The sequence below is a fragment of the Haliotis rufescens genome, unplaced genomic scaffold (assembly GCF_023055435.1).
Source record: "Haliotis rufescens isolate VD_foot unplaced genomic scaffold, xgHalRufe1.0.p SCAF_11, whole genome shotgun sequence".
NCBI classification, from domain to species: Eukaryota; Metazoa; Mollusca; class Gastropoda; order Lepetellida; family Haliotidae; genus Haliotis; species Haliotis rufescens.
Genome location: NW_025963791.1, coordinates 11,283,434 through 11,311,150, shown reverse-complemented (window position 1 = coordinate 11,311,150; position 27,717 = coordinate 11,283,434). Strand labels below are relative to the sequence as shown.

General features: G+C 41.7%; 1 protein-coding gene across 4 annotated transcripts in view; it reads left to right on the top strand.

Moving 5' to 3' along the window:
* The window catches only part of LOC124141175 (sodium/calcium exchanger 2-like), a 44,033-nt gene extending 16,629 nt beyond the window's left edge, over window positions 1-27,404 (top strand). For 2 of the 4 annotated variants that reach the window (XM_048392224.1, XM_048392223.1), the window contains exons 3-12: window positions 5,544-5,570; window positions 8,679-8,731; window positions 9,179-9,346; window positions 13,566-13,750; window positions 14,983-15,212; window positions 16,850-17,082; window positions 18,642-18,750; window positions 20,639-20,817; window positions 22,042-22,371; window positions 22,923-27,404. In XM_048392224.1, the coding sequence (XP_048248181.1) occupies window positions 5,544-5,570; window positions 8,679-8,731; window positions 9,179-9,346; window positions 13,566-13,750; window positions 14,983-15,212; window positions 16,850-17,082; window positions 18,642-18,750; window positions 20,639-20,817; window positions 22,042-22,371; window positions 22,923-23,162 (1,754 nt within the window). In that variant the 3' untranslated portion in view covers window positions 23,163-27,404. Of the gene's footprint in view, window positions 1-2,473; window positions 2,489-5,543; window positions 5,571-8,678; window positions 8,732-9,178; window positions 9,347-13,565; window positions 13,751-14,982; window positions 15,213-16,849; window positions 17,083-18,641; window positions 18,751-20,638; window positions 20,818-22,041; window positions 22,372-22,922 lie in introns of all 4 variants that reach the window. The other 2 variants (XM_046509106.2, XM_048392225.1) reach the window with 2 other exon arrangements.
* Window positions 27,405-27,717: the final 313 nt, after the last annotated feature.

Here is a 27,717-nt window from a genome sequence, read left to right as displayed (position 1 = left end):
TGACCGTGCGTTCAAATCCCAGTTCGCCCCGATATTGTTTCTAAGTTTGTCAGCACCATACCCCTGCTCGGGGGTTTCACAAAACTGGTAAACGTCGGAGACCTGCATTACTTCGGGCTTTCCTCCCACATTACCTTGACACGCCGTGATATAACTGGAACGCTTTTCAAAGCGGCGTTAAATCCAACTCACTCACTCAAATTGAATCAAATTCACGCCTCAGTTAGTGTAGTTGTTCCTTCAGGTTCCTGGGCCTGAATGGCAGGCATAACGCACATACAAAACGTATATGCAGCTTTAATTATATCAACATCTTACTTTTTAGACGTAGGCCACACTGCATATGTCCGACCCGTGAAGATCCGGGGTAGAATAGGTCTTCAGCAACCCATGCTTGCCGTAAAAGGCGACTTTGCTTGTCCTACAAGGCGCCTAACGCGATCGGGTGGACAGGCTCGCTGACTTAGTTGATGCATGTCATCATATCCCAATTGCGTGGATCGATGGTCGTGATGTCAATCATTGGATTGTCTGGTCGAGATTAGATTATTTACAGACCGCCCTCATATAGCTGGAATATTGCTGAGTGCAGCGTTAAACAACAAACAAACAAACAACAGCATTACCCAAGAGTACCCAGCCGCCCTCAATACCATTATCTCAGTAGACGAAAGAGAAACATCAGGGTTGAAGAAAACAGTTGCCATGTTTACGTGCCAAATTTCCTAACTAGGTCAATATAGGACAGCAAGTTGTGACCCTTCTTTTCCTTATTTTCATGACCGACAATTATATCCCCAATTTACTTAAAAAAACATATTTATTTAATTTTATTTCACTTGGACAACCGACTCTACAGTTTTGGGACACATTCGTAAAACTTTTAGAGGGTAGAAAAAGGATGCCAATTTGCCACTGCAAATTCTTGGAATTCCTATCCATGATGTCGTGGTCGACTGCGACGACGTGTTGACCCATGGTCGATGCTGGTATGTTGTTGCAGTATTTAGAAGACGGTATTAAGACGTATATATATAAGTACATGTTAGATATTTGATGAGCGCTTCCAGTGGAGGGGATTTCGTACTCGGTTGCCAGGTCGGTGCAAGATGAACATCATATTGGTAGGTGCGCTGCATGGCGTGGCACAAGAACGAATAATAACAACAACAACAACAACAACAATAACAATAATAATAATGATGATGATGATGATAATAATGTACTCATATTTGCTATTGGAAAATTGATAGTCCGGATTTAAAAAGGAAGAGGAATATTTCCTTGCCTAAACTATGCCGCCATGGTTACAAAGCGTTTTCTACCTTAGGAGAAAATAAAGAAATTAAATAAAAACAGGTCGTGTGATGAAGTCATTTTAAAAATACGTTTATGTTGAGAAAGTTAATTGTTTAGTTGAAGGCCTTCCGTCAATAAGTGGTATTGATATATTACAGAAGATAAAATGGCTACAAGACGTTTAAAGATTGGGTTACATTGATTAGATTAACGACTGTGCGATTTTTTATTTAAGTTTTATTATGAAGAACTATATCATGTATACATTTGATGTAGAAAATCATCCGACACACACATCCATTGTCTATACGTTTCATTGTTTAAAGTTGACTTGGGCGAATAGGTCGGATTGACAAACGGATGTCAGCATGACATGCACCATTCGGATCAACTCAGTCCATGTTGGTAGCGGAATAAGTCGATGGAACCTGAGTGAGACACGCGGGTTATAACACGGAGGAGAGTAAACACTTCAACAAGCGTATATTCAGAGTCAACGGTTTGTTGTGATCACACAAGACATACATTGTAACATTGTTTTGAACCATGGTGACAAACTGTTTGATTTGGGATCTGGATCTGTGCCTGGACCCGTTGCTGAATAAATATCCTATTAACGCCGTGTAGGACGGCAAGGGTGTGCGAACATTGCGTCACAAGTAGCCGCATTTTGATTGGCTGACGGCGGCGAGACAACCAATCAGAACCAACTATAAAGAACAATTACAGATACCAGATTACCCAGATACCATAACAAAAAAAATGTTTCTTGGTTTCTGATATACCACAGCGTGGCTTTATGTTTTTATGCACACAGCGTTGTAGTTTCTCTAGAAACCGACAAACACATACACTACATGTCGGTTAAGAAACTCTAGTTATTCATTAACCTGTTTAAATCACATACAATGAATGTTGTGGGAGAATTGCTCTATTATTCTCCAATGAGACAATCCATTATGCGACTACATATTGACCCAATTGATCCCACCCGTCAATCACATACAATGGTCACATTGTTTGTATTTATAACATGCTTTTGTGTATTCACCCTATATTTTCACATAAATCAATATCTTATCAAGACATTATACTAGCCTTGTGATGATATGACTTTTGTGTATTGATGTTGACTGATTTTTGTGTGATACGTAATGTGTGTTTTCTTTGAAAGGATTTGGCGATAAAGGTAACTCTGTGTTTGTATTCCAACCTTATTATAACCCCTCTAGTCCTGCCCATCCTCGGTTATCAGGGGCATTATATATCCATTCCGGGCAATGTAAAGTATACACCTAAAAATTGGATTTTGCCAACAAATTAAGCAGTTATCAAAACGTTACTAGGCTAAAAACAGTCGCCGAAACACTGCAAACTTAATATCCAAAACGTAACTATGATACATCAAATACGTCACCGCCGAATAACTATTTCTTGTTTGTATAATTTTAGATTTCATCAAAGTTGGGTGTATACTTTCTTTTCCCCGGCAATAAATTATGATAAATACCTTGGACCCATTCTCAACTCAGCTTCGTTTTAAACAAGGTTGGTATGGCTCGACGCTACAAATTGCCGTCCAATCAAATTACTCCGAGGAGCGAGAGAAATCCTGTGCTAAATTAGAGATAGGAGAAGCGGAGATCACGAAACGAAGCTATTGTGGCGAATGGGCTCAGGGTATTTATCATAGATATATAATACAATGGATAAACGAGGATGAGTCCTTCCTTCCTAACTAATGTCTACAGTTCATTGATTTAACAAACCTGTTGAGTGTGAGCCACGTTGGTGCTGAATGTGTTTAAAAGTATGGGGTATTCGTTGCATTAACGTTTACTATCTTGATATCTGTGGGCTGCGTATTTTACACCCTCATTCTTATAGTACATCTAGCAGTTATACAGGAACACCTAGCAGTTATACAAGTTCACCAAGCAGTTACACAAGTACACCCAGCAGTTATACAAGCACACCCAGCAGTTACACAAGTACACCCAGCAGTTATACAAGTACACCCAGCAGTTATACAAGTACACCAAGCAGTTATACAAGTACATCAAGCAGTTACACAAGTACACCCAGCAGTTATACAAGTACACACAGCAGTTATACAAGCACACCCAGCAGTTATACAAGCACACCCAGCAGTTACACAAGTACACCCAGCAGTTACACAAGTACACCCAGCAGTTACACAAGTACACCCAGCAGTTAAACAAGCACACCCAGCAGTTACACAAGTACATCTAGCAGTTTTACAAGTACACCCAGCAGTTATACAAGTACACCCAGCAGTTATACAAGTACACCAAGCAGTTATACAAGTACACCAAGCAGTTACACAAGTACACCCAGCAGTTATACAGGAACACCTAGCAGTTACACAAGTACACACAGCAGTTATACAAACACACCCAGCAGTTACACAAGTACATCTAGCAGTTATACAAGTACACCCAGCAGTTATAAAAGTACACCCAGCAGTTATACAAGTACACCAAGCAGTTATACAAGTACACCAAGCAGTAACACAAGTACACCCAGCAGTTACACAAGTACACCCAGCAGTTATACAAGTACACCCAATAGTTACACAAGTACACCCAGCAGTTACACAAGTACACCCAGCAGTTATACAAACACACCCAGCAGTTACACAAGTACATCTAGCAGTTATACAAGTACACCCAGCAGTTATACAAGTACACCAAGCAGTTATACAAGTACACCAAGCAGTTATACAAGTACACCAAGCAGTAACACAAGTACACCCAGCAGTTACACAAGTACACCCAGCAGTTATACAAGTACACCTAGCAGTTATACAAGTACACCCAGCAGTTATACAAGTCTCCTTGTGTCTGTATAGCTGTTATACTGTCTGCTCTGCCTAACAGGCCCCTTGTGTTTGTATGTTATAACATTTATACTGTCTGCTCTGCCCAATAGTCCCCTTGTGTTTGTATGTTATAACTATATACTTTCTGCTCTGCCCATCAGCCCCCTTGTGTTTGTATGTTATAACTATTATACTATCTGCTCTGTCCAATAATCCCCTGTGTCTGTACGTTATAACTATTACACTGTCTACTCTGCCCAACAGTCCCCTTGTGTTTGTATGTTATAACTATTATACTTTCTGCTCTGTCCTATAGTCCTCGTGTGTCTGTTTGTTATAACTATTATACTGTCTGCTCAACCCAACAGTCCCCTTCTGTTTGTACGTTATAACTATTATACTGTCTGCTCTGCCCAACAGTCCCCTGTGTTTGTATGTTATAACTATTATACTGTCTGCTCTGCCCAACAGCCCCCTTGTGTTTGTATGTTATAACTATTATACTGTCTGCACTGCCCAACAGTCCCCCTGTGTTTGTATGTTATAACTATATACTTTCTGCTCTGCCCAACAGCCCCCTTGTGTTTGTATGTTATAACTATTATACTGTCTGCTCTGCCCAACAGTCCCCCTGTGTTTGTATGTTATAACTATATACTTTCTGCTCTGCCCAACAGCCCCCTTGTGTTTGTATGTTATAACTATTATACTGTCTGCTCTGCCCAACAGTCCCCCTGTGTTTGTATGTTATAACTATATACCTTCTGCTCTACCCAATAGTCCCCTTGTGTTTGTATGTTATAACTATTATACTGTCTGCTCTGCCCAACAGTCCCCTTGTGTTTGTATGTTATAACTATATACTTTCTGCTCTGTCCTATAGTCCTCGTGTGTCTGTTTGTTATAACTATTATACTGTCTGCTCTGCCCAATAGTCCCCTTCTGTTTGTATGTTATAACTGTTATACAGTCTGCTCTACCCAATAGTCCCCTTGTGTTTGTATGTTATAACTATTATACTTTCTGCTCTGCCAAATAGTCCTCTTGTGTTTGTATGTTATAACTATATACTTTCTGCTCTGCCCAACAGTCCCCTTCCCTTGTGTTTGTATGTTATAAGTAAATACTTTCTGCTCTACTCAATAGTCCCCTTGTGTTTGTATGTTATAACTATTATACTGTCTGCTCTGTCCAATAATCCCCTGTGTCTGTACGTTATAACTATTATACTGTCTGCTCTGCCCAACAGTCCCCTTGTGTTTGTATGTTATAACTGTATACTTTCTGCCCTGCCCAACAGTCCCCTTGTGTTTGTATGTAATAACTATATACTTTCTGCTCTGCCCAATAGTCCTTGTGTGTCTGTATATTATAACTGTTATACCAAATGTTCTCACATTAGTCCAAATGTGCCAAGAGATTCCAGGAGGTGAGTGTTATTCTACAATGACTCACTCTCTCACAACACCGGGTCATTGATTTCCACAGGGGCACACGTTTGTTTGTTTGATTGTTGTTTAACGCCGCACCCAGCAATATTCCAGCTACAAGCATAGTCGCCTTTTACGGCAAGCTGGGCTGTGATATGTTTGTATCAGAACAATACTTAGAGTATAGGTTGGTACAATGAGTGAGGCCCATTTCTGGTGCCCCCCCCCCCCCCCCCCCCCCCCCAGTGATATTGCTGGAGTATTGCTAAAAGCGGCGTTAAACCATACTCACTCACTCACTTAGAGTATGGGCAAGATATATTGTTTAAACGAACACGTAATATGTAGCTGTCCCGTAAAACCTCTGCTCGCAGCCCAATATCTGTATCATGCGATTGTATAACTCCTGTTTAAGGAAGTCATTGAGCGATATCCAAAGGCTGGAAGACCTAAATTAACACGTGACCTAAACACGTCATTAAGGAATCCCTTTTCAAACGACACCAGTGTTACCACTTAACGTGTGTAGAAAAACACGGTGACGCTAAAAATAGCATGATTATGCAAGCCTCCTTTCGGAATAAGCGGCACTTGGAATGAATGTTCGATGGCTTCCTTAAAAGTCAACAGCCATGGCGTCAAGATTGTCATGTAGTCCCTGCATGGTTTGTAACCAGTCACTTCACAGCAAGCACAGAACTGGTTCAAATAGGCAAATAAAATGATTACCCTGCTTACGATTAACATCGTTGTGCTAACTTAATATGAAGCATATTGTAGTTTCAACGAAAGCCTTTCAGACGGGACCAGTTCATAGTGTATTCTACAATGTTTCTGGCCAATGAGACCTTGGCTCGAAAGACTAAAGTTAGCCTTAGAGCTAATGACGCTTTGTGTAAGTTGGCCCAGCCGTCTTCGGTGATGCAGAAACTCGATAGGATAGATCCACGGCACACAATCAGCACTGGTTTCATGCACTGCGTTCAACACTGACCGCGGTCATTCGGAGTTTCAGCTGAACATATTTCCAAGGCCACAACAAATTCATTATTTGGTTTTCAGAACTTGTCAATGCATACCACATGATCAAAAACGAGCCCTTTAACTCTTGTAGAAATAAACCAGTTCATAATTTTTTTTGTCACTATGCCCCCTATTTGTCAGCAATATAAATCATAAGTCATATAAATTGTCAGCGTCTAATTAAACTGGACATAAATATCGCTGATGTGGAATTTTGTTTCATACGCCTATGTAAGTTATTCTTATTATGTTAATGAACTAAAAGACAATTTTTCTTCAGAAACCCGATCAATTACTTGGTGGAAATGGATTCCAAAGAACAAATAATTAATTAGTTGTGGCCTTTGTATCTCTTCTAGGATATCTAGTATCTCAGAGACTCTAGAGTAGCAGCATGCATTGTATGTGTTGTATCAGGGCTAGACTAGCACTCATAGAAGTCATCCAGTGTAAGACTATAGACTACGGAGGAATTGAAGTAGCATCCTTGGTATTCATTAACAGTAATGCCAGAATAAGCGTCCTTGATATTCATTAACAGTAATGCCAGAATTAGCAGCCTTGGTATTCATTAACAGTAATACCAGAATTAGCATCCTTGGTATTCATGAACTGTAATGCCAGAATTAGCATCATTGGTATTCATGAACTGTAATGCCAGAATTAGCATCATTGGTATTCATGAACTGTAATGCCAGATTTAGCATCCTAGATATTCAATAACAGTAATGCCAGAATTAGCATCCTAGGTAATCAATAACAGTAATGCCAGAATTATATCACCGCCTATAAGGCATGCTGAGCTTGATGGAATGAGATGTTTAGTTCATTGTTCTCTAGTTAAGTGCATTGCAGGCCATAGGCCCATGATACAAACGTAAAATGTACAGTGGAAGTTCAAGGGTCACACTTATATATTTGCTGCAGATACAGCGGCAATGAATATAGACAGATGTTTTTTTCCAGTTATTTTTTTTAGGACTGTAAGTATGTGCGTTAAGAAGAAATGTTTCTAATTTGTACCAATTAATGACAAAACTAACAATAAGCTAAGTGTAACCAAATAACGAACTTATTCTTATCATGATATGATGCACGTGATTTCCAAAGTTACACGTTTATCATGCGCGAGACAAATGGTGCATCTCGAGTCATGGATCCATGGCGTCACATGTGATGTATTCATGAGCGTCGGTTCACACAACATACCAGTATGTTCGTTTGTGCATCTAATATATCTTGAATATGAAATTCGGCCCTCAAACGGAAACATTTGCATAATACAAAACAATGGTACTCATCTTTAACCTAATTATATTTACATAAATGCAACTCTTTTTGTTCCATTTTTTAACAACACACTTCATCTGCATTCTCGTACAACAAAGCATACCTCGATAATCCAGTGTACTGTCTCCAAATTATCCGTCCAGTCAAATTACATTCATTGGCGAAAGAAATGCCGTGCAAAGTTAGAGAAAGGAAAGATGGAGATGACGTCACTTCCTGAACGCAGCTATGGTAGTGAATGGAACCAGGGTGTGTATCAACAGCTCGATCTCTATTATCGCCAACTTTGGACGGAATATCTTCCGCTCATGACAGTACTTTGACTTTATTGGAGTTAGTGACGTCACTTCCGGAAGGAAACTATGGGTGAATGGGCCCAGTTTATATATCAAAACAAAATGGAGATATTCCTGGATAATCGAGGGTGTTTGTTTTGTTGCAATACAATCAGTTGTGCACATTGTACACACGACCCGTGAAGATCCCGAGTGGAATAGGTCTTCAGCAACGCATGCTTGCCGTAAAAGGTGACTATGCTTGCCGTTAAAGGTGACTATGCTTGCCGTAAAAGGCGACTAACGGGATCGGGTGGTCAGGCTCGCTGACTTGGTTGATGCATGTCATCGATCCCAATTGCGTGGATCCATGTTCATGATGTCAATCACTGGATTGTCTAGTCCAGCCTCGAGTATTTACAGACCGCCGTCATATAGCTGGAATATTGCTGAGGGCGGCGTTAAACAACAAACAAACAAACAAAACATTGTACACACGTTATGATACGCATATTTCAGGAGGACTGGACCCCGCAAAAGCATCCAAAGACTTCGTGGTGGAAGTTCTTAAAGTAAGTGGGTACACGAATGCATGCTAAAAGTTAATGTGAAACAAACCAACTCATCATGTTCACAAAAACTACACCGGTGACGTTTTGCCAAATTATATAATGCATCTTTCCAAAAGTATCCGTAATCGGATTAAATTACCAGGGCCCCGTTTCAAAAAGCAATTTTAGCACTACGGTCGTAGTTTTCGCAACTTCAGTACAATGACAGAGATATGAAAAGGTCCTTATCCCCAATGTACTATTCTGATTTTTGGTTGTCAGCACCAAACCCCAGGGAGTCAATACCTGAACCAATTCGGGGTTGTCTCCCACATTAAGATGACACGTCCTGATGTAACTGTAAAACTGTTCAAAAGGGCGTTAAATCAACCTCACTCAAACTGTACATATAAAAATTATGCATTTCATGTTTTTATTAATAACGAGACAATTAAAATATTTTCTCAGAAAATTGGCAAGCAGCCAAACTTGACGGAGGAGGATGAAGCGCGTATTGTCGCCGCCTACGTTGCTAAAAACACGTCTCACGACAAGGGCTGGTACAGGATGAACGCCATCAGGAACCTCACAGGGGGTCCCCGCCTCGTTCCAACAACCAATGAGAGACAGGATAAGGTGAGGGAGCGGTCATTGTTCAATACGTATCCCACATACATAATCTGTGACTCCTTACATACAATGTTGAAATCAGGGAGCAGTCATTGTTCAAAATGTATCTCACATGTTGCTAACCTCTCTGATGATGCACCGAGCTTCAAAGCTCTGTCAAAGTGTCAAAGAAGAATGTGTCGAGTGTTGTCCTTGCCGTCGTCTAAAAATAATAAGATTGGTCGAGTCATGGACACTCGACTCGTTCGTGTTTCCCGGTTCACAACTTTCATGATGTTTTTTGAAGGCGCTTGTGAGGGCTACACTCCATCAGAACTCTACTGGAAGTGGGATTCGTAGTACATGTACATCTTCCCGAAGCAAGGGAGTTAACTGACAAGTCCAGTTTCCACCCTTGCTGAAATAGGCTGGAATTATTGAGTTTTTTTTTGGCTTGACTGACGAGTCGCATATGCATATCGCATATCGTCCCCATCCAGTTTGTAAACTGCCTTGCAGATTTCGGTCGATTGCAGGATTTGCAAAGCATGCGTACCGCCAACTCGTCGTCAACAGATATTTTCCAAATCATTCAAATGTTTTTAATCAAAGTGATGACATGATTTGATGCAATTTTCGAAGTAAGACCTGTTTAAGTACAATATAGATCTTGATTATCGATCAGATCGTCTTGACTGGGCGCCGCCATTTTGATGCAAATGCAAGTGATATGAGAGGTGGTACATGATTGGTCAATAGGAGAGACATACAGGGGACAAAACTCGTAATAGCCATCGGTGGCGCTACGATCGAGCCTAGTTCGGCAAGGGTGGAAACTGGACTTTTAAAATCAGTTCACTCTCTTGCCTCTGGAAGATGATCTATTTATGACCGACTAGTCAATGTTGGATAGTAAAAGAGGCAAAGTTCATAGCTACGATTTGGCAGCAGAACCATTTAAACTACATTTGACACACATCATTCCTTGCTGGGGTTTCGGACATCCCGCAATACATTAAAAAAACTCCTCATTGTTCATGACATTACTGACATACCTCATTGTACAAAACTAACAATTAATAACATACTTTATTGTTCATGACATTACTGACATATCTCATTGTTCATGACATTACTGACATATCTCATTGTTCATGACATTACTGACATTCCTCACTGTTCATAAGTAACAATTAATAACATACTTTATTGTTCATGACATTACTGACATACCTCATTGTTCAAGACATTACTGACATCTCTCATTGTTCATGAGTAACAATTAATAACATACTTTATTGTTCATGACATTATTGACATACCTCATTGTTCATGACATTACTGACATATCTCATTGTTCATGACATTACTGACATATCTCATTGTTCATGACATTACTGACATACCTCATTGTTCATGACATTACTGACATACTTCATTGTTCATGACATTATTGAGATACCTCATTGTTCATGAGTAACAATTAATAACATACTTTATTGTTCATGCCATTACTGACATACCTCATTGTTCATGACATTACTGACATATCTCATTGTTCATGACATTACTGACATATCTCATTGTTCATGACATTACTGACATACCTCATTGTTCATGACATTACTGACATACTTCATTGTTCATGACATTATTGAGATACCTCATTGTTCATGAGTAACAATTAATAACATACTTTATTGTTCATGCCATTACTGACATACCTCATTGTTCATGACATTACTGACATATCTCATTGTTCATGACATTACTGACATATCTCATTGTTCATGACATTACTGACATATCTCATTGTTCATGACATTACTGACATACCTCATTGTTCATGACATTACTGACATACTTCATTGTTCATGACATTATTGAGATACCTCATTGTTCATGAGTAACAATTAATAACATACTTTATTGTTCATGCCATTACTGACATACCTCATTGTTCATGACATTACTGACATATCTCATTGTTCATGACATTACTGACATATCTCATTGTTCATGACATTACTGACATACCTCATTGTTCATGACATTACTGACATACTTCATTGTTCATGACATTATTGAGATACCTCATTGTTCATGAGTAACAATTAATAACACCCCATTGTTCATGAGTAACCATTACTACCATAACTCATCCTGACCACTTCCTGAAGGCCGAACACGTGAGTTTATGCATGCTTTTCATTTCATTCAATAGACAGTAGATGACCTATCAACTATTTATCTCACAATTACATCCGTGGCCCTCTTCCATGATGAGTGAGCTGGCTACATATGCATGACAGTACATTCACATCAACCGTGCATTCTTAGATTCTGTTTGTTAGCGCATGCACGACTAACATCAAACCATCTTGACCCGAGTCGTTGGGCATCAATAGTGTGAAGTAATTCTTGGAAATGCCATCTTGGTATTTGGTATGTTGTTGATGTTGTTTGTTGTTTAACGCCACACTCAGCAATATTTAAGCTACACGACGGCGGTCTGTAAATGATCGAGTCTGGACCAGACAATCCAGAGATTGACATCATGTGCATTGATCCACGCAATTTGGATACGATGTCATGCTTCAACCAAGTCAGCGAGCCTGACCACCCTATCCCGTTAGTCGCCTCTTTCGACAAGCATAGTCGCCTTTTACGGCGGGCATGGGTTGCTGAAGACCTATTCTACCCCGGATGTTCACGGGTTGTGTTTGGTATGTACCACATGGGGTTATCGTCTATTACAGCTTCTGTGAAGGTTACAATTTAATATTTCACAGGAAACGAGCTACTGGCATGAGGGGACCTAGCTTATGCCGAAAGATAATTAATATCCCGATGACATCATGGGAATACAGGTTGTCGTGATATCTTACGTTAGCGGGACGGATCGATGACGTGGGTCGGGACGTGGGAGTGAATGGAGGCCGGGAAAGTGGGCGGGGGCGTGGATCGGGTACGCGGGCAGGGACGTGGGTGAGGGCGTGGGCGGGGACGTGGGTGAGGGTATAGGCGGGGACGCGGGTGAGGGCCTGGGCGGGGACGCGGGTTGAGGGTATGGGTGGGGACGTGGGTTGGGGTTGTGAGTGAGGGGATTGGTGGGGTTCGTTGGCGGAAGACGTGAGTGGGTGTGTGGGGGATGTAGGGTGTGTGGGGGGTGTAGGGTGTGTAGGGTGTGTAAAATGGGATGGCGGTTTCTGTACAGGATGACACGTAATTAGAGGGTGCCAAAGTATGGTACAATATTTACAGCGAACTTCCACATACAAGAATGGTTTATAATAAAAAAATTGTCAAACGCACGTTCCTCTATCTTACTCATCTCAAAATAAGTATATTGTAATTCACCGAAATTGTACATTGGACAAGGATTGCAGATCGAAACTGAGGGAAGACCGTCCCGTCATATTTTCGTCCAAAAGCGGTATCTGTTCTCTTTTAGGATCTTGTAACCGTCCTTGAAGTTCACATCCGAGGGTTGGTGATCAAAGTGGAAATTCTACGAGGATATTTACTGTCAGATCTACGGTGTTAATTTCATCATTTCATGCATGAACACGCCATTTTAAACACGTAGTCCATGAGTAAAATACGCAGTGCACATCAACCCGTGTTTGCACTCACATACATGTCGTTGATCACTCACGTAGCGCTCTAGCTTTGACTATCTCAATTAGAGTTACTTCCCTTTATGAAATGAGATTTTTAAAATGGAGCGAGTTAAAATAGCTTACCTAAAGAGCGATGAGTTTTAAAATGGAACTACGCAGCATAAGGATTATGCTGTATAGTCATAGTCGTTTGAAAAGTTTATCCTTTTAATTGTTTGCTGAATCCAGTGTTTTCCAATAAACTGTGGATTCTATCTTTTGGAAAAGGTCGTTATATTAAATTCAGCGATATCAATTTACGTATCGAGAACAATAACGAGTGTTAAATCGCCCATGTACTTGTATGGCCCTGTCATTTACGGCGCTTGAATTCATTGTGCAGAATTGCGTCCCTTAGACGTGCCAGGAACCTACGATCGTAGACTCGCATCGCATTTTCTAAGTATTATTTTCAAGGTTTGTCAAGACAATACCCGTGCTCGTGGGTTTCACGAAAGTGGTAAGCGACTAAGAACTGATTTACGCCGATTTTTCTCCCACATCAAACTGCCGTGATATAAGCTGTTCAATGCGGCGTTAAACAAAACTCACTTACCTATATGTTTTCCTTCACTTGTCCGAAGATCTTGACGAAACTGATGACCGGCGAGAACATCGGGTCAAGTGTATCCCTCTTTGAGGATTACGACGCTGGAGTGACGGCGGTAGTGGAGTGGGCCGCATCGTCAACCGCCGTCTTGGAGAAAGATGGCCGTGCCAAACTGACCCTAATGAGACACGGCAACATTAACAACAAGGTGCTGATCAGGTGAGTTAAACAGATGCTCCAGCCGACCATATTCCCCGACAACACGGGACCGTGAAGATTCCGGGGTAGAATAGGTCTTAAGAACCCATACTTGCCGTAAAAGGCGAGTATGCTTGTCGTAAAAGGCGACTAACGGGATCGGGTGGTCAGGTTCGCTGACTTGGTTGATACATGTCATCGATCCCAATTGCGTGAATCGATGCTCATGATGTCAATCACTGGATTGTCTGGTCCAGACTCGATTATTTCACAGACCGCCGTCATATAGCTGGTATATTGCTGAGTGCGGCGTTAAACAACAAACAATCAAGCAAACAATCATATGACGAGTGAAAGTTTCACATCACCAAGAACGTGAATGTTTCTAGGTCAGAATAGTAACCCAGCATGTGACTACAATAGAGATCGGATGGCCACAATGTACGCATTGAGCCCTGTCGGTTTTGGTCGTTTCCGGTTCTATCAATCACTGTTTGCTTGACCATGCATGTGTTTTGACAGGCGGACGTGAGATTCATTATCCCCGATCCGATACAGCTTTGCCCATCTTCCATAGGCAGGGGAGTTAACTGAGTATACAAATCCAGTTTCCACCCTTGCCGAACTAGGCTGGAATTACGGAGTTACATTTTGGCTGGACTAACGAGTCTAGGCATAGTCCAATCAAAATCGCGTACCGAAATCGACACCCGGCTCGTTAACTGAAGTCGAAAATTGGTCTATCGCTGGATTTGCAAAGCATGTGTACCGTCAACATACCTTCAACAGAAATAATTAAATTCTTTTCACGATTTTAATCAAGGTGCTCACGTGATTTGATGCACTCAAGTAAGACCTGTTTTGTTACATTATAGATCTTTGTCAACCTTCTCTGATCCCCACAAGTAAGAACCGGGTTAGAATTGGTCTTCAGCAACCCATGCTTGTCTAAAGAGGCGACTAAACGGATCGGGTGATCAGGCTCGCTTGCTTGGTTGATGCATGGCATCGTATCAATTGCGTAGGATGCTCATGTTGTCAGTCACTGGGATGTCTGATCCAGACTAGATTATTTACACACCGCCGTCATATAGCTGGAATATTGCTGAATTTCGGCGTTAAACAACAACAAACAAACAAACAAATAAGCCACGAGGACCAGGTTGTTTTCCTAATTGTTCACGTTTCCCTAATTTCTCCCTCTCTGCCTTATCGCATCCCTCCCTCATTCCCCCACTCACTCACTCTTGCAGGGTTGAGACCATTGATGGGACAGCGGAGGCCAATTCCGACTACAAGCCCTTCAAGGAGACGATCGTGTTTCGGCCGGAAGAGACCACGAAACAAATCGACATCGAGATCATTGATGACAATGATTGGGAGCCGGACGAGGTTTTCTTCGTGAGACTGACGGCCGAGTCCGACCAACAGGCCCGGGTAGGGAAGAGATCGGTCACACAAATCACCATCCTCAACGATGACGGTGAGTCCAGGCCCGACTCCACATGGTATTGTAGAATCCCGTGCTTTTCTCGCCTCCGTTGTCTAGTGGTAGAGCGTCCGCCCGGAGAGCGGAAGTTCCGGGTTTCGATCCCCGGCCGCGTCATACCAAAAGACGTTAAAAGACGGTACTTGTTATTACCCTGTCTGGCATCAGGGGGCTAAAACAGGGACAGGTCATCTCGGAGTCAGTATACTGTGTCTGGGTGGGGTATGGTATCTCAGTGAGCTAGCACTATAAATCGACATCAGTCCGGACTAGTACAAGCAGCCATATACACAAACACTCACGTGGATGCACGTCGCTATATAAGTGCAATAACCTTGGACGCGACGTTACACCTAACTTCACTTCACCGTGCTTGTGGTAAGGGCGACTAACGGGATCGGGTGGTCAGGCTGACTGACTTGGTTGATACATGTCATCGATCCCAATTGCGTGGATGGATGCTCATGATGTCAATCACTGGATTGTCTGGTCCAGACTCGATTATTTCACAGACCGCCGTCATATAGCTGGTATATTGCTGAGTGCGGCGTTAAACGACAAACAAACAAGCAAACAATCATATGACGAGTGAAAGTTTCACATCACCAAGAACGTGAATGTTTCTAGGTCAGAATAGTTACCCAGATCGATGCTCATGATGTCAATCACAGGATCAATGCCTACCACATTCATTAATTATTCAATTCGATCAATAGATATCCAAACAACTTCGATTTGGTTGTATTTTTCAAGCTCTGCCAATCAGGTAGGTTCTGTTAACAAGGAACCATGTGACGTCATCTATTGTATGATAGACGTCATAGGATTCCAGAGTGACATTATGTCTGTATCAAAACTGCATGGTTCACGCAAGCTATGGAAAATTGTCGAAATCATTTGTTTTTTACAATGTCGATAGATAATATGTGTTTTCAGATTTGCTGATGCCGAATACCGGAAAAATCTAAAGGCCTAGTGGTTAAAGCCTTTGCCCGTCACGGTGAAGACCCGGGTTCGATTCCCCATATGGGCACAATATGTGAAGCCCATTTCTGGTGTCCCCCGCCATGATATTGCTTGAATATTGCTAAAAGCGGCATAAAAACCACCTCTCACTCAAAGGGGCCGTGGGGTATCCTAGTGGTTAAAGCTGTGAAATCCATTTCCGATGTCCTCCGCCGTGATACAGCTTGAATATTGCTCAAAGCGTAGTAGACCGCCTCCGTGGTCTTGTGGTAGAGCGTCCGCCCGGAGAGCGGAAGGTCCAGGGTTCGATCCCGGGCCGCGTCATACAAAAAGACGTTAAAAGATTGTACTTGTTGTTACCCTGTCTGGCGCTCGGCATTAAGGGGCTAAAACAAGAACTGGTCGGCTCGGAGTCAGTATACTGTGTCTGAGTGGGGTATCCATGTTAAACTGCGGCATGGTATCTCAGTGAGCTAGCACTATAAATCGGCATCAGTCCGGACTAGTACAAGCAGCCACACACACATACACGTGCATGCACGTCGCTATATAAGTGCAATAATCTTGGACGCGACGTTAAACCCAATTTCACCTCACCAAAGCGTAGTAAAACCCAACTCACTCACTCCTAATTCTACATTTACATCGGCATGTTTTTATTCTAGATCCGGGCGTGTTTGGGTTCGCCAAGCCGAGCTTTGTGTTCAAGGAGAGCGCTGGGCGGGCCATGATCCCTGTGGAGAGGTCTAACGGAGCGGACGGGCGCGTGGTTGTGGGGTGGAAGACAAAGGACATGACAGCCATCAGCAGCAGGGACTACATCGGCGGCAAGGGGGAGCTGGAGTTCCAGCACGGGGAGACAACTAAATACATCGCGATAGATATCATTGACGATCAGGTAGGCTGATGAAACGCACATAAAATCTTTTCTTTTTTCCTCATGGCAGCAAAGCGTGGAGTCGTCCCGCAGATGACACCCTTTCCATGTCAGCTTTCTGACGGGGTTAACGTCTACGGTTATATTGACAGGGCATCCAACTCCGTATCAGAACGTCCGTCGTTCGAATCCCATCACGGGATTCGTAATTGTTTATACTTTTATGGCCGATACATCGTTATATCACATAATTTGTCCAATAGCTAGCCTAGCATACATACCCTGAAACAAAAAATACCTGAAATCTCCAAAGCGAGTCAACAATACTTTGGCAAGTCTAGATTTCTTTAGTTTTTGAAGATGAAGAGATTTTATAAGCTCCTTTCAATTATATATTTTAAGACAATTTAACAAATGAAAACAATGAATATATTTACATGCTAGAGACTGAGGGTTAATCTAGCCAATATCTTGCACAATATTGTTCCTAGATTTGAATTTTTGCGATGACAAGATGATTATTTTTAAAAAGTCATGAAAACACTTTCATAGGATCTTAATTTGTATTTCATTGTTGCTTCGACATAAGATCAGTCGGACAAAACAGGGGCCGGTTTCACAAAGCGTTCTTAGCACTAAGACTGTCGTAACTCCCGTACTTTAACATAGACGTACGATACTCACATCGTTGACACCGCTTTGTGGAACGTTACAAATCATTATAACCACTGCCTGATAAACATTATGAAAATTAAACTGCACCAGAAATAATAAGTTTGTGTTCATACCTTGATCGGGGTGGGGAATTTGAATAATATTATATAAAGTCCCCCTCATCGCCCGACGTCTGTAACATTGATCACCACAACCGAAGACCTACATTCACTGCCAGGAAAAAGAAACTATACACATGAAAATAAAATTGGATTTGAAGCGAATTTTACAAACGTTATCAAAACTTTACAAAGACGAAATAGTGCTACCTTAAGGTTTGTTTGTTTGTTGTTTAACGCTGCACTCAGCAATATTCCAGCTATATGACGGCGGTCTATAAATAATCGAGTTTGGACAAGACAATCCAGTGATTGACATCATGAGCAACGATCAACCAAATCAGCGAGCCTGACCACCCGATCCCGTTAGCCGCCTATAACGACACGCACAGTAGCATTTTACGGCAAGCATGAGTTGCTTAAGACCTTAAGGTCCAAAACACGACTATGGTACCCGTATCAAATACATCGAAAAACCATTTCTTGTTTGTTTCATTTTATCCTCCCGAAAAAATGGGTGTATCCTTTCTTTTGCTGGGCAATTTATTTTTCAAGTAATACCCTGTGCAGTTCGAACTCTTCAATGTCTCCGTCAGATGACCAGTTGGCACGTGTTGAATGAAGACGACAGATTGTCTTCAGTGGTTTCTAATGTGGCCTTATGATTTCTGTAATGTTTGTAGCGTGTGAGAGAATTCGTTTACTTGGAACAGAAAATAATGATCAATATCAAAGATCCCCTTGTTCTGATGCCAATCAGAGAAGAGTGAACTGGGTGTTTATGTCATTAACCTTCTTTTGTCTCAGAACTTCGAGAAGGACGAGCATTTTGAAATCCAGCTGACCGATGTCGTCCCCGACGGCGCTAGGATCGGACGTCTGAAGAGGACTGTTGTCACCATCATGAACGATGATGGTTCGTCCTCACAAATTTTCATCCATATGAATTAAATACGATATTTGTTTTACATATAACACGCTTTCTTCTGATAAAGTATCATCATATTTTTTATATGTCCTGTCTTAAGCTGTATTGGCGGCGCATCCCTTTCTCAGTTGTGATTCTTGCACAATTAGCAGATCGGCAGACAGAGAATCGTAGGAAGCTTGCCAAAATTCACGATTGAATCTCTAAAGTCCAAACATGTTGCAAAATTTATTAATATTCAAAATGTCGGAGAGTCTTGAGAGAAACATTATCAATCGATATCCTTCCGAAGCTTGGAATGAGACGATTCTGATCTAAGGGAGATAATTTGTAAGATTGATTTGATTTTTATTCGTTTCCTCATCATGAAACTTAATGCAGCCATATCAAGTATATAATAATATTGTAATATATCCATATCCTCGATTACCTAAAGTATCACATGTATCTCCATTCTATCATGATAAATACCCTGCACCTCTAGCCTCGATTTGAGTTCGGTAGTATGTCACGAAGGTAAAATAATACGTCCAGTCAAATTACTCTTTGATTGTTAAACGAGGAGAATTCACCAGGAGACGACTCGACATGCCGTCTCAAATACAACCGAGAACCCTCCTCCTGTCTGAGTATTAAGATAATTTATTGAACAAATTCCGTCTAAAATATAAGGGGGCAGATGTGGCCCAGTCGTCTAGAATGAGACTGGAACCACACAATTTTGATATGTATGTCACTGCATAGGCATGGAGATACGGGGGCGCGGGTGGCCCAGTCGTCTAAGGCGCCGCGATTCGCTGTGCAGAGTTGCGTCCCTTGGGCACGCCAGAAACCTATGATTGTGGGTTCGAATCTCGGTTCGCCCCGATTATGTTTCTAGGTTTGTCAGCACCATACCCGTGCTCGTGGGTTTCACCGAAGTGGTAAACGTCAGACCTGCATCACTTCGGGCTTTCCTCCCACATTAAACAGCTCATATGACTGGAAAACTGTTAAAAGCGGCGTTGAACCCAACTCACGCACTCTAAAATTTATTTGATAACAGTCTTCTGATTCGATTAAGTAAATCGAGTGCTCGCTCGGTCGAGGCCGCAATTTTGAGCGTAGCGCTACATGTATGATGGCCAAGCGCTTAAACGGGCACAGTGGCTAATTGAAGATTATACTTGGGTATGCGTTCAGAGTGAGTGAGTGAGTAATGCGTCGGCATTATTTCAGCCATATAGCGACATCGTCATATTCGAAATTGTCGACACACTTCCGAGGTGGACCCGTCTGTCGTTTTGTCGTCGTAACAACAATATGTACATGATGAGACAAGTGAAGATCCGGGGTAGAATAGGTCTTCAGCAACCCATGCTTGCCGTAAAAGGCGACTATGCTTGTCGTAAGAAGCGAATAACGGGATCGGGTGGTCAGGCTCGCTGAAGCATGTCATCGTATCCCAATTGGCTAGATAGATGCTCACGATGTCAATCACTGGATTGTCTGGTCCAAACTCGATTATTTACACAGACCGCCGTCATATAGCCTAACTATTGCTGAGTGCGGCTTTAAACAACAAACAAACAAACAAACGGACACGATGTATTCATTATACATGACTCCATAGGAAAGTCAACGATACCATACAATATGCGGTACATTAACGTTTGAGAACATATTCTCATGTTTAGGATCCTGTTATACTATTAAATTAAGGGAATGACAGGTGACAAAACATTTGAGTAAACGTCAGCCGTTTAAACCTGTATATACTTTAGGTGGTAAAAAATTAAAATATCTGTCGTTGGTTGATGTTGGTTTTACATTTCATATTTGTTGTTTCCTGTGTAACCTGGCTTCAGTGTGTTATCATCCCTTTCATTTCAACCAGAGTTCACTGGGGTGGTGTCACGTGTTGTCAATCTGACGAACGCCAACCTCGACTCCCTCAAGGTGTCGACGACGACGTGGGGGCAGCAGTTTGAAGAAGCCATGAATGTTAATGGCGGGGACGTCGAAAACGCCAACATCTTCGACTACGTCATGCACTTCCTCACTTTTGGCTTCAAGGTATGAATGATGTGGTGGGTGGGGGTTAGCGTAGTGGTTAAAGCCGTCGCTAATGACGCCGAAGTCCCGGGTTCGATTCCGACATGGATACAATGTGCGAAGCCCATTGCTGGTGTACACCGTCGTGCTATTGCTGGAATATTGCTAGAAGCGGCGTAAAATCATACTCACTCTGAATGATATTTTAACGCCACAGCAATATCCCAGCAATATGATGGTGGTATGTAAGTAATGGACCAGACAATCCAGTGACTAACATGGCGCTCTTCCATCCTCACAATTATGATACATATTCTTGCAGCTATCTGACATCGGTTAGTAAATAATGTCCCTTCAGTCAGACAAACCAGTGATTGAAAGCATGAGCAACTATCTACGCTATTGGTTTACGATGACGATGAGTTTATGACCACTCCATCATTTTATTTTGCTCTTACAGTGAGTGAGTGAGAATGATTTTACGCCGCCGTTAGCAATATTCCAGCAATATCACGGCGGGGGACACCAGAAATGGGCTTCACACATTGTATCCATGTCGGGAATGGAACCTGGGTCTTCGGCGTGACGAGCGAACGCTTTTACCATTAGGCTACCCGACCGACCCCTCTGCTCTAACAACAAACATGATGTGCCGGCGGCGAGGGATGTTTCTCATACCTCCAAACGCTTCTTATCCCCAGACGTTCCTCATTCCTCACTACCATTGTATGACATACACAGACTGGCCACAGTCATAGCTATGCTCGCTTTGTGGAACGGGGCTCTGGCCAGTACCATGTTATTTACAGGTCACTGTGTCTGGACTGTTGCTGAATGAGGCGTTTCACAACATGCGTTCACCTTACAAAGACACCTGCTCTTGTTGTTGTTACTTTATGTTTGGGTCCCGGGTCCCGGTCGTCTACGGTGCCGCAATTTGCTTTGCAGAGTTGCGTCCCTTAGGCGTGCCAGAAACCGATCTTCGTCGGTTCGATTCCCAGATTTCCATGGTTATGCTGCTACGTTCGTCAGCACCATACCCTAGGCCGTGGGAAGTTGTCTGTGATATGACCCCCCCTCACACACACACACACACGCACACGCACGCACGCACGAACGCACGCACAGAGGAAGCTAATACTTATAACTGAAATTCTCCAACTCACCCATTACTTGATGAAGATAAGCGCTTGAGAGTCCAACGTTAGACATCTTCGATACAAAATGTCACGTGTCATTTTCCAGGTGATCTTCGCCTGCATCCCGCCCCCCTCCATCTGGGGCGGCTGGCTGTGTTTCTTCGTCTCGCTGGGCGCCGTCGGCGTGCTGACGGCCATTGTCGGGGATCTGGCCGGCCTTTTTGGCTGCCTGGTCGGACTGAAGGACACAGTCACCGCCATTACATTCGTCGCCCTGGGAACCAGCTTGCCCGATCTGTTCGCCAGTAAACAAGCTGCTCTACAGGAGGAGACTGCTGACAACTCCATCGGGAACGTCACCGGTAGCAACTCCGTCAACGTGTTCCTCGGCCTTGGCCTTTCCTGGGTGATCGCTGCCGTCTATTGGACGTCACAGGTAACGCGTGTTTTCAAAAATATTGTTATTTGTGTTGTACCATATATCTACACAGTAATCTCTTATCGGGGGGTGGGGACAAGTGGGGATAGGGGTTCAAGTAGTCTGAAGTATCGCAATTCTTTGCCTCCCTTAGTTGTGCCAGGATACGCTGATGGTTTGGTTACAAAATCATTATTATTATGACCCTTCGCCTATCGATACCTTACCCTTGCTCATAAATTTCACAAAGGTGGTTAACGTCTAAGACCTGCATCGTTTTGATGTTCGTCTACTTTCAGCTAACACGCTGCCTTTTACTGAAAGGAAAGCCTTAACAGTTTTAAACTCACTTTGCAAACTCAAAGTGCATGCTGTATATCAATATACCAGTGACGAGAACCCAAATTAATAATTACACATCGATAATGTTCCACCGCTAATTACAACGCTCATACATTGGATGCAATACAACACTGTGGACCCCAGCAACTCCTCGGACCCGTAACGTCACGATTTAAATGTCATTGAAACTAGGAACCACATAAATCACATTTTTGTTCATTTTTCAGGGCAAGACATTCGAGGTACCAGCCGGTTCCCTCAGCTTCAGTGTCACCTTGTACACCGTCTGTGCTGTTCTGGCTTTGGGGCTGTTGGTCCTCCGTCGGGTTGTGGGCAAATTCGGTAAGGCGGAGTTGGGCGGAAGTAAGATTCCGAAGATTCTATGCGCGGTGTTCCTGGTGTTCCTGTGGGTGTTCTACATCATCATGTCATCCCTGCAGGCCTATGGGCACATCAAAGCCTTCTAGAACACGTATCAAGAAGCGCCCATGTGCTTTTGACGAATCCCAGCGCGCATGTGCATGACCACAGACTATGACAATGGCAGCCTATGAAGAACAACCCAATCCTTTTGCATCTCGTTTGCATATATCCCAAGGGCAGATCCAGCATATTTAAAAGGGAGGGATCCCGCCTCTGGATCCGCCTGTGTATCACAATGATCTCCTTGTAGTCCATCTTCCCGAGGCAAGAAAGTTAACTGACTATAAAAGTCCAGTTGAAACTGGATTTTTGAAGTCAGTTAACTCTCTTGCCTAGGGAAGATGCTTGTAATCCAGTAGATGAGATGTTCAGTCGGGATTAAAACGTCCGCATCCAGATCTGATTATGATTGGCTAGAATAACCTTGTCTGTGCTTCAACAGTCTCCATGGCGGGCTGTAGTGAATACTCACCTATAGAAGCTCTTTAAATGATAACATCAACACCTTATAGTATACTGTGGACTGATTCTGTGAGTGTGGGCTTTCGGATTTCATTCTTTGTATTTGTTTGGACTTGTTCTTTATATTTTTTTATAAAATTATTAATATTCACAGGGCATTGTCAGGTTTTCTTGGTTTCTCAACACAGCACCGTATTTTCAATCCTGTCAGTATTAATGAATCTGTTATTCACACTACCAAATATTTACGTCTGAATGTTGACTGTCTAGGATAATATGAAATGTATACAGTTCAACTTTTGATAGGGATATTTTGAGTGTCTTCTACGGGAATCTACATGGCTTGCTAGGCTATGTTGTCATTAAACTGATGCATATTCAGCATCGTTTAAATAAAATAAATAAATGTAGCTGTATGACATATCTTAGTAACCCTGTCATCAGTTGAGTACTATTCCTGTTTATATATACAAATTTGGGTGTGTCTTCAAGACGTCAGTCAACATACGCTTCTACAACGCCAATCACTAGAATAAACCATATCTATATTTAATATAAGTTAAGGACCACCTGATTCTTTCATATTAATATTGTTAATTTGTCATGCCGGATAGTGCTTAACTTGTTTTTGAGTAGTACAGAGTTAGTGATTGAGTCTTTAATAGTTCAAAACAGGGCGAGTTGTAGATCAACTATTGTGACTTTGCTGACATGTTCAGTATCGTGACCCCATATTCCCGGACCTCGTTTATCCGAACACCAGCTTTCCGGACCTTATTCAGTAGAAAGTATAACTGACATTTCTTCATACCAGTAATTCGTTACTCCGGACAGTTTCGCTGGGAACAACGTCCGAATAAACGGGGTGCAACTGTATAGTTGAATTAATAAAACACTCCAATGTTCAATGCGATTTTACTGGGAACGGCGTCCGAATAAACGGGGTTCAAGTGTATAGTTGAATTAATAAAACACCCCAATGTTCAATGCGATTTTACTGGGAACGGCGTCAGAATAAACGGGGTTCAAGTGTACAGTTGAATTAATAAAACACTCCAATGTTCAATGCGATTTTACTGGGAACGGCGTCCGAATAAACGGGGTTCAACTGTATAGTTCAATTGGTAAAACACTTCAATGTTCAATGCGATTTTACTGGGAACGGCGTCCGAATAACCGGGGTTCAACTGTATAGTTGAATCAATAAAACACTCCAATGTTCAATGCGAATTTACTGGGAACGGCGTCCGAATAAACGGGATTCAACTGTATAGTTGAAATAATAAAACACTCCAATGTTCAATGCGATTTTACTGGGAACGGCGTCCGAATAAACGGGGTTCAAGTGTATAGTTGAATTAAAAAAACACTGCAAAATAATTCACTGAATAGACTCACGACACCCAATCTATGATTCGTTACCAAATTCGTGGTTTTGGGGTTGTTTCATATGTTATATTACAAACTGCAGTCATAACCGTAACTAAATAGCACGAAATGCCTTTATTTTGGGCGTCTTACTACTACTAATAAGTACATGGTGTATTTTATTTGGATTAATTATCGTTATGTTCAATAACTTGTTAATTAAAAATAAATAAATCTCAATCTTCTATTTCACACCTTGTGTACATATTTATACATATTTGGTTACATTAGCCAGTGCATGTCCTGAATATTGCCATAACTGTTTAAATCTGTGAGAAAGAATTGCATAGGGAACAATGGTGACCTTTGGTGTAGTTGTTGGAATTTGTGATAGCAAGATGAAATGTGTTCTAAGTTGATCGCTGTGAGAGCCTACACGTTAGAAATGTTTGTTTTTTTATTTTAGTGTTTTTGTGCGTTAGTGTGAGATCTTCACAAGTTTGTCCGTACTCTTAGCTGAAGGGATAATTATTCACACAGTGTTCAATTACAAGATATAATGTTAAATATGAATTATATTTTCCTGTAAATTATTGTTTATTCGTGGATTTAATTACATTTTAAAACTGTTGCAGACTTCCCAAAGCGCTGTTTTCATGAGCGGATACCCTATATCTTGTTATAATTGTTATGTCATGTGATGTGATACCAAAGAATCTCAACATGTTTGTTATGTATTAATATTGAAATCAGCTATTTATGTTAGTTATTTTCGTATTTGTTACATATTTATATCGCTATAGTGTATTCCTGCTAGTAAGTGCTACATGTTGATAATTATATATCTGTTCTTCTTACCAGTTGATAATTATATATCTGTTCTTCTACCAGTCCTAGTGTATCTTTCAGAAGTTGTTGCTGTTTTTTTATGATCTTGCCTTTTTTCGCTGTGGGCATTATATCGGGTAATATAAATTGGACAGTTGCTTTTTGGAATGTTAAAGGTCAAGGTCAAGGTAAATCCAGAGTGTCAACACACTCGCGCAAATTGGCCATTTCGTGACGAATATTATTTGTTATTGTGCCAGCGTCGCCCAATATGTTTCTGCTTACCTAATATGACACGGTATAAGGTAACTAAAGATACCATAACGAATTTATAATACACGATCTGGTATCCATGTCGCATGTCATGTCAAAATGAAAACTTGTCGCCTGCAACCGTTGAGGTTAAGGGTCAAAGGGAGACTACTCTTCAAACATTGTTGACAATTTTGACTATAATCTGTATCAATAAAGACACGAACATGATCTAAAAAAAGATAAATGTCCTTGCACTTCACAATTAATGACAGAAAAACACAAAACAGTGTCGAATAACGACTTTCTGTACCAGAATTCTCATGTGAAATATGTGAAGTGGGGTGTTGGAAAATCCAAAATGGCTGTTACTGACGGTATACGGGCTCATGTTGGGTCTGCTCTCTGATTGGCCAATCTCACTTTGAGGCATAATAAAGCTTGTTATACCATGACCCTTTAGACACATGTTCAACTGCGGTACTGTCTCGAATGAGAACATAGCTGATTATCTTGAATCTCTTTGAAGCGTAGAACGTAATGTGTGTTTTGTTGTTGAACGTCACACTCAGCACTATTCCAGCTATATGACGGCGGCCTGTAAATGATAAAGTCTGTACCAGACAATTCAATGATTGATATTGTGAGCAAACTAGTCACCTAGCCACACCGACCGATCCACCTCTTACGACCAGCCTCCAAACCCAGAATCCCCACAGGGGAAAACGTGAATAAATATATCGTCTGTTGGCAAACGATCTCAACGGCAATTTCTATTTTTCACAAGTCCTACCTGCGGTCACGTGCCACACAGGGCAGACACATTGAACGGCAAACCGGAAAAGTGGCAGCTGCCTTCTGGGAATGTTAAAGGTCAAGGTCCAGACCTTCATAAAAAAATGTTTCCATTTAACAGATTAGTGCTTTAATGCAATATGCCTACTCCAGTGTTGCCCGAGGTATTATGTATTTAGCGGAATAAACCGAGTAGTTCCGAGTGATTAAGACCGATCACTCCAACAAGAATAATTCCCTGGGAAATATTTCCTCAAGATTTTTTAACTTACAAAAATCCAACATACATACTAGTGATTATGATAAATGTAGCTATCCGTTCAGTATTTTCCTATTCTTTATAATGTATGATATATAATATTGTATACATTACTTCATTGATTTATGTTTCCGCCCTTGCAAGCCTGTTCGTTGAAGCAGCTGAGGCTGACATATCTGTGATATCTCGGACAGCTGTTCTGTGTCCTCCTCGTGTGACGACATTCTGTACACTTGTACATGGAGTATACACCTGTGTGTTAAACTTGTCATTCTGTAAAATAGAGTATGTAAATGTCAATATAAAGTATCTTCTCCACAAACTGTCGTGTCATTTATGTTTATTAGCGTGTTTAAATGATTTAGATAATTTGATTACTTTTTCGACACATATTAATTCTACAAATCGTTTTCTTAGTAAGTGAGTAATATTATACGCCGTTTTTGGAATATTCAAGCAGTATCATGGCGGGGACAGCCTAAGTGGACTTCACATATTGTACCCCTGAGGGGAATCGAACCCGGTCGTTCGTTGTCACGAGCGAACGCTATAACCACTAGGCTACACCACCGCCCCGCTTTCGTAGCAGATGAACAACAGTTAAGGTGTAATGTATCTCAATTCTGCTGCATTGA